At 52.5% G+C, this 8,286-nt stretch overlaps 1 protein-coding gene across 1 annotated transcript in view; it reads right to left on the bottom strand.

The window, feature by feature from the left end:
- The window catches only part of PLXNC1 (plexin C1), a 232,113-nt gene extending 225,048 nt beyond the window's left edge, over window positions 1–7,065 (bottom strand). Inside the window, exon 1 of the mRNA XM_036760062.1 lies at window positions 5,968–7,065. Coding sequence (XP_036615957.1) covers window positions 5,968–7,065 — 1,098 coding nt within the window. The remainder of the gene's footprint in view (window positions 1–5,967) is intronic.
- Window positions 7,066–8,286: the final 1,221 nt, after the last annotated feature.

Here is an 8,286-nt window from a genome sequence, read left to right on the forward strand (position 1 = left end):
TGAGTCTCTCCACTTGTACAACTCTTTTTCTTAACTCTACATTCATCCCTGTTAAAATTTCATTTTCTGTGGGTTTCATCTGAAGAGCTTGTTAACCCAAATGAATCTCTAATTGGTAGTATGTGAGGGGAATAGATATGATGCATATGGAGGCATGTATATGTATAGCATTCAATTCTTCCAAGATTTATGCAGCCACTGGCATTGTTGGAGATGGACATTACAAAGTCACTGTAGCAAAAAAGGTTGCAAAAAAAGGTCCGTTGCCAACATCGAGATGATGTCTCTCTGAGCTAACTTACCTGGGCTGATCCTCTAATGAGAGCCAGGCCAGCCTTTCCGTCTTAGTAGCAGCCGCCAAAGCTTTTGTTCCCCTGCCTTTGCCTTACAGAGCCCAGGATCATCTTTCGTACCAGGCCAGTAGGACTTTGATGGAGGACAGGATGGACGGACACACACACTGTCAAGTAGACACAGCTAGATTATGAGCCACAGGAGTGGAGGGAGTAACCCTATTACTAAGAGTATGGATTCACTGAAGTAGCAAGATAGGGCCACAGATCTGGAAGGGACCTCTGAGATCATCTCACCTAACTCCCTCATTTTATGGGGGGTGTGGGGGAAGTTAAGACCCAGAAAGCTTAAGAGTCTTGTCTAAGGTCACACAGACAATGTCAAAAGTAAGATCCGAACCCAGGTCCTTGACTCCAGAGCCAGAGTTCTTTCCACATATGTAGATTTCTATCAACAAGCCCCAAAGTATAAAATGGCAAATAATGGAAATAGAGCTAGAAGACCTGGATGGATTACACTTACATCCTAGCTTACCAGCTGCCTGACTTTAGAGAAATCATTTCATCTGAAAGGCAGTGTATATGTTGGGGGTGGGGGTGGGGGTGGATGTGGCAAAGAACAATCATTTTGGAATCTGACCATCTGGGCTCCATTTCATGAATCTATCACTAATTTTGGGCAAGTCACTTGACCTCTATGCCCATTCGCCATTCAGATGCCAAAGTAGGCATAAAGACACACATATATGTCTATATTTAAATATATATGTGTAAAAGACACCCATGCATATAGAATCATACCTCTAGAGCTGGGAGGTTGCTTTCACAGGACCAGAGATGGAGAACTGGAAGAGAACTTAGGGGCCACCTAGTCTAACCCTCTCATTTTACAGATGGGGAAACTGAGGCCACAAGAAGTGAAGTAACTTACAAAAGGTCATAGACTGTAGGAAGATATTGTGGGAGTTTGGACTCCAAATCCAGCCCCCTTTCCACTCAAGACCAGCCTCTCACCTTGTGTGAAATGTGAATGATCTTGGCAAAGCTAAGATCCCTGCTCTGAGAATACAGGACTCATTAAAGGCTCTGGCAAAGTGGACGAGATGATGGACGTGGTGCTTTTAGTGCCTTTTCTCACCAAATATATCATATCAGTTCAAGCCTAGGAAACAAGGGTTCTAAGTTCCCCAAGGGCAGGGACATCTTTATATTTCCTCCCCAACATCTAAATGCAGTTCCAGGCTAATAGGAACAGAGATCTTAGAGTTGGAAAGACCTTAAAGGACAGTGAGAAACATGAGGAAACCGAGGTTCAGACAGGTTAAGTTGCTTTCTCAAGCTGAAACCTGAACTCAGGTCTTTGATTCCAAGTCCAGCACCCACTTCATCATTCACTCCCCAGAACTAATATCCTCCCCATCAGAGACTAAGACAGACCTAAACAAAGCCAAAAGATGGTCTGTGTTATCATCCTCACGGAAACCATGGGATCATCTGTCATCGAGGGCTCTGAAAAAAAAAAGCCCTTTTCCATGGGTAGTCCACCTATCCTGGTACATGAGAGGGAGGCCCATTGGTCCACATTAGATGAACTAAATTCCCCAAGCATTCAAGGAGTATCCACCATATGTACCAGGATCCATGCTAGGCTCAGAGGATTCAGAGACAAAAAATGAAAGCAGTCGTCCTCAGAAAGGTTACATTTTGGTGTACATGGGGTGGGGAGTATATACATAAGAAGTCAATACAAAATGTATACATGAGTGGAGTCTTGAAGGAAGCTAGGAGGTTCCAAATGCTGGATGTGGGGGAGAGAGAGGGAAGGGGAGAGAGGGAGAGGGAAGGGGAGAGAGGGAGAGACAGGGAGAGAGAGGGAGAGAGAGGGAGAGAGAGGGAGAGAGGGAGGGGGGGAGAGAGAGAGAGAGAGGGAGAGAGAGATAGAGAGAAGAAAGAAATAGAGAGGGGGAGGGAAAAGGGGGAGGGAGGGGGGAGAGAAAGGAAGGGGAGACAGAAAGGGGGGGAGACAGAAAGGGAGGGGAGACAGAAAGGGAGGGGAGAGGGAAGGGGACAGAGGAGGACAGAGCAAGCCCATTCTAGGCATAGTAGACAGCTGGTGCAATGATCCAGAGGCAGAAAACAGGGCTGGGTTCACCCAAAGCAGGACAGTTGGCCAATGAATTTTCAGTATTAGAAGGGAAACCATTAAGATAAGAAACCAAATAAACAACAGCGAAATCAGCAAAGCCTATCATATACAGTGGTTTGGGGGAAAAGAAAGATAGCCATCAAGGGTACAAGAAAGAACCCAAGTAAATCTACTCCCTCCCTGCCAATGAATTACTGTTCTGATTCCCATGCCTGTTCTGAAGCCGGATCGCTGCTGGAATCTATTTAGACTCCATCTATCACGCTTCAAGCCTCATGCTTGAGCCACCTAGTAATTAAATATGCTTTTCCCAAATGTGTTGGAACAGAAAAATAAAATCCAGGGCAAATGGGATCCAAAATGTCACTTCTTGGAGTAACAAGTGCATAAAAAAGGGAGCTCCATTCCAGTGGGTCCTGTTTGGGCCCCACCTGTGCCTACATCCTGCCTTCTTCAGGAAAACCACCACTTTTCATTCAAATTCCTCTGGAAATTCAGTTCCATTAAGGCTTTTTAAGGCAACTTATCAGTGAGAAATTTACGTAAATGAAGATTAAAAAAAATCCTCCGCCCCCACCTGTGAAGCCTGTTGGATGCTATTGTTTGAATGAGAGTACATTACTTAACTTGGATGACAGGCTCATGGGGTGGGGAACCTGCCTTTCATACAAGAGCCTTCTAATTGGAGAAGTAGGAAACTGCTCAACAAATAATAACAGCAACAGGCTAAGGCAAAAGGCCTGAAGGGGCCCACTTCAACAGTTTCCCCCCCAATTCAGATTTTAACCAGCATTTGAGAAAGTTGTCCTGATTTCTGGTGCAATTTCAGAAAGATGACTCTCCAGTTTCATCAATGGGCATTTATTAAGTGACTACTATGTGCTGGGTGGGTGGCTGGGGTGATACAAAATGAAATAAAAGAGAATGCATGGAGATAGGTGACTTCATCTTCCTACTTCCACCCACCCCTTCAAACAGGGACACCTGACTCAGCTCAAGTTTTGTTGTTTTTTTTTTTTCAATTTCAAGAGCATCCAAGACACCTGCTAAGTCTGGAAGGGCACTAAGGAAGCCATCTAGAACCCAGTGGGTGGGAAGATGCAGCCAGGAGAAATGTTTTGGCTCCACAAGTCTACACAGCTGTCAGATGGCAAGAATTGGATGTCTAAAGTTGTAATCTGCTGGGGGCTTTCTAAGCTGCTATGTAATTAACCCTAGAGACCAAGTCTGCCTGAGCCTTGATATCAAGCAATATTATAAGGGCCTCAAATCATCGGACAGAAATAGACAAGCAGATCTCTTGCCAACCTAGACAGCATGAAGACCTAACACGGTGTTCAATATTAATTATGCTTATCAAACCAAGACGTGGCCACTTAGAGTCCAATGCACGTACTTAATTAGAAGCAAAACAAAACAAAACAAAAAAACCCAAACCTAGTAAGGGGGGGGGGGGGGGGGGGGGAGGCGTGCTACATGGCCCAGAATAGTGGCTGACTGGACAGAGACCTGGATTTGTAGTTCGTACTTATTCTGATACTTACTAGACATGCAAAGTTACTGAGATATTTGAGTTTGACTGCTCTGTACCTCAGTTTCCCCATTAGGAAAACAGGGTTAACTATTACTTGCCAGTAGGAGTTTATAGGATCATCGACAGAGAGCTTCGAGGGACCTCAGAGACCACAATCCAACCTCCTCTTTTATAGATGAGGAAACCCCGGGTCACACAGTTGGTAATTATATCTGAGGTGGAATATGAACCCAGGTCCACTGTTTCATCTCTGACGGAGAACAATCTCTCTCTCAAAAAAAAAAAATACGACAATCAATTCTATACCCTGGCAACACAACAAATGTAGGTACAGAGATTAAGAGCTGGAAAGGACCTTAGCTAGTTCAGCTTCAATTTACATGTGAGGAAACTGAGACCCACAGAGGGAAAGTTTGCCCCAAATCACAGGTAGTCAGTGACAGAAGCATGATTTCCCACTCCCCTCTCCTGACACTAAATCCCAGCCATCTTTCCAGTATCAACAGGACACAGACTTACAGCATTTTAGAGCTGGGATGTATCTTTAGAGATCAACCAGTTTCCCAGTCCCCTTTTACAGATAGGGAAACTGAGGTCCAGAGTGGATACAGCCAGATCTTTTCAAAGGGAGTAGTTTCCCCCCTTCCTTCCAGATTCATTTTAAAGCGAAACAATGGGAACACCTGTAGCCTTCCAATTCTGGTCTTTGATTTCTGGCCAGTTATATAAGAGCATCAGCTCTCAGCATGTTACCCTCTCAGGATCTGTCGGGAGAGGAGATAATGCCAGCTGGTTGTGGACAAAAAAACCCTGCTACCCTGGAAGCATTCAAAGGTTCCAGTAATCCCCATCCACCAACAGCTCTTGAACTGCTACTCGATTTCCTCAGTCAAAGAAATGCCAATCTTGAGAGCTGAAGGCAGCGTCTACATTTGGAGCCCAAGGCTGAATCAGTATCAATCTGTATTTTGCCACAAGGGTAGTCCCTAGGAGACATCAGTCTTCAAAGCAGGGACTCAAGATACACATGTTGCAGTACACCCCTTTTTCTCTTACTCTCTTCACCCACAAGGCCAACTCCAGGCTGCCCCCCAGCTAGGGGCCCCACTGCCTCTGGCATCCAAAAACTACTGAGAAATACTCTAACACTGAATGTCTCTCGAGTCTCCTGTGTACTCAAGGAGGTGAGGGTCCTCTCTGAGAATATTAGCCTCCTCCTCTTCCCCCCCATCACCTCCCCGCTTCACCGTCCCATTAGGATAAGCGATTAGAGGAGGTTCAGCGCCCGGTTGGAACTTTTCAGTCTGAGCCGAGTACACCCTGGGGCCAAATAAGGAATTTAACAATTCCCTGGGGGCCAGAGCTTGGTAAGTGTGACCATCAGTCCTCACAGAGCTTGGGCGTGACATGCATGCCATTTGCTTCCGAAGCCCTCCTACCCTAGGGCAGTGTTCTGGTAACTAGTCCGAAGCGAGGGGGAAAGGAGAGGGATGGAAGCTTTGACACGGGAGGGATAAGAGAATCACCAGGATCAAACCCCATTTCCCTTCTCAAAAAGGCAACAGGCTCAACATACAAATGGGCGGGAGGAAGGAGAAGGTGAGGCTAGAAAACAGGTAGGAAGGGTGTGCCCTCTCCTCTCCTACTCTCAGAATTGGAGAAAGCCATCCTCAGGCGGGCATCACAGCCAGCTCCCAATGCCAGGGAAACGCAATTGGGCAGGATCTCATAGGATTTTGGATCCCAAGCTGCCCATTCTTTTCCCTTTTTTTCTTTAAAGCCCTCGTAGACCTCTCTTTAGGATGGGCATGAAGCCCTTGAAAAGGTAGCCCCGGCTGGCAGGCAAGCAGGCAGAAGGGGGTGGATGCAGAAATCTGGTGGCTAGTTGTTTTCAATTAAAGTCTCCCTCTCCCTCTAGCTAGCTCGCGCACACGCGCACTCGCGCACCCTAGCACCGAGGCGCGCACCCGCCCGCCTGCCAGCCCCGGACTTACACAGTTCTGGTTGTCCGAGGTTTGGAAGTCCGAGCTGCAGGTCCGCGCTCTCGCCTGGATCTCGCTCATCCGAAAGAGGCAGAGCGCGGTGGTGGCCGGCGAGCGCTGGGCGCCTGGCTCCGGGCCGACGGCGGCGCTGAAGACCCCGGCCCAGAGGCCGAGGGGCTCCAGGAGGCTGGAGGAGAGCAGCAGGCGGCGGCCGTCGGGGTGGCCGCGGCTGCAGTCCAGGGCCACCTGGCCCTGGAAGTCCACTCGGGTGCTCTGCGCGATGCGGGCCATGGCGGGCGCGCGGGGGGCGGCGCCGCTCGTGTAGTTGTAGGGGTAGTAGGGGAAATAGACGCTGCCGTTCCAAAGGAAGGCGTCCACGAAGTGCAGGGTGCCGGCCCCCGCCTGCAGTTTCAGCTGCCCGTCCTCCTCGGTGAACAGCTTCTCCGTGTCCTGCAGCGTGATGGCTGTGTCCAGGTCCGACGCCGCCGGGCTGCACTTGCTGAGCGCCTCGGACTCGGGTAGCACGTAGGTGGCTGCCACCGCCAGGTACCAGCGCCGGTCCTCGGGCGCCTGGTACACCACGCCGGCCGTCGAGCCCTGCGGGTGGCACGACACCACCTCGGGGCTTCTGAGCAGCCTGCTGAGGTTGAGGCTGGCCAGGGGCCGCACCTCGCAGCCGCCGCGGTGGAAGGTCCAGCCGGTGAGCAGCAGCCCCTGGTCCTGGCCGGCGCCCGCCCCCTCGCGGTAGGGCAGCAGCAGCTTGCTGAAGCTGCTGGCCGGTCGGGGCCGCGCGGGGGGCGCCAGCGCCACGGGTTCGGAGCAGTTGCCCGGCTGGCCCTGGTGCAAGCGGGAGAGCTGCCTCTGGAGCGTGTGGTCCAGCTGGTGAAGGCAGCTGCCGCTGGCCACGAACACGCCGTTCTTGCGGCTGGCCGCCAGGGCCCCGATGGCTTGCTCCGAGCGCCACGGGGGCGCTCCCTCCGGCGCGGCCAGGGCGGGCGCCCGCGGGGCGAGCAGCAGCGCGGCTAGGGGCAGCAGCAGCGGCAGGGGCGGCAGGGGCCGGGCGGCCAGGCGGCGGGGGCGCGCCGGCCCCTTCCTCCCGGAGACCTCCATGGGGCTTGGGCGGCCCCCGGGCGGTGGCGGCGGTGAAGACGGCTCAAGTGCGCGCGGAGGACGGCGGGGGCGGCGGCGGCGGCGGCTCCAGCTCCTGTGGCCGCCCCATGCTCGCGTCTCGCCCGGGAGCAGGAGGAGGAGAGGCGGCGGCGGCGGCGGCGGCGGCAAGGGAGCCTGTGCAGGCAGCTTGGGCAGCAGCAGCAGCTACACTAACCGTGCGCGCTCCCCCTTGGTTCCCTCCTCTCTCTCCTTAGCGGTAGAGTTCCTCTTTTCAGCGCTGGCGCTCGGAGGGAGGAGGAGGAGGAGGAGAAGGAGGAGGAGGAGAAGGAGGGGAGGGGAAGGGAAGGGAAGGGTGGAGGGGAGAGAGGCCCGCGGGGAGGGGTGGGCTGGAGAGGTTTGGAGCGGTCGCGCACTTTACCGAGCCATTGTGAAAGTGGGATGCCCCCGGCCCCCTTCCCCATCCTCTTCCTCCTCCCTCCCAGCTCCACGCCCATCGCCCTCCCCTCTTGATTCGGCGAGATAGGGAGGGGGAGGTCTAGTGATTTGGGTTACTGTGTAGGTGGCCTCTTTCATCTTTTCATAACAAAGCTGAGCTGTGGCTGCTGCTGCCGCCGCCGCCGCCGTCGCCGCTGCTGCCACCGTCGTCTCTACTTCACACGCCCCGGGGCTCCGGGCTCTCAACCCGGGTATCCGCGTTGGTTCGTTCGCAGCTTGTCAACCCGCTCGCTGCCCTTTTCCGACGCCCAGGTTTTGTTTCCGAGGGGAGCGAGGCCATGAAGAGGGAGCGAGGGAAAAGGGGGAGGGCACCCGGCCGGAGGGCTCAGATGGGGCTCCAGCCAGGAAGAAGGACACAAGGGTGGCTGACAGGTGTGGCGAGGGAGGCAGCTGGAAACAGACTGAGCTGGAGGTCTGGGAGAGCTCTGGAAGCGGGAGATGGCTGCGATGTAGCAGGGACGGGCTTTGCTGCGTTTTTGGCGAGTGAGGCTGCTGAAGTCAGGCAAGCAGGCAAGAAGCGGGAATGGGAAAGAGGAATGCCTTCTTCCCTTAGGTCCGGATCCCATACTCTGGAAGGGAACTCCGCTGCTTATCCCATCCTTTTGTGAAGGACCGCCCTGGACTGAGACCTCCTGTATAGGAAAAGATGCTGTAATTCCCTTAACAACACAGCTTCTTCCTGTTTAACATAAATCGCACCCTGCCCTCTTAGTGATCCCAGATTTT

Source organism: Trichosurus vulpecula, chromosome 5, assembly GCF_011100635.1.
Source record: "Trichosurus vulpecula isolate mTriVul1 chromosome 5, mTriVul1.pri, whole genome shotgun sequence".
NCBI lineage: Eukaryota > Metazoa > Chordata > Mammalia > Diprotodontia > Phalangeridae > Trichosurus > Trichosurus vulpecula.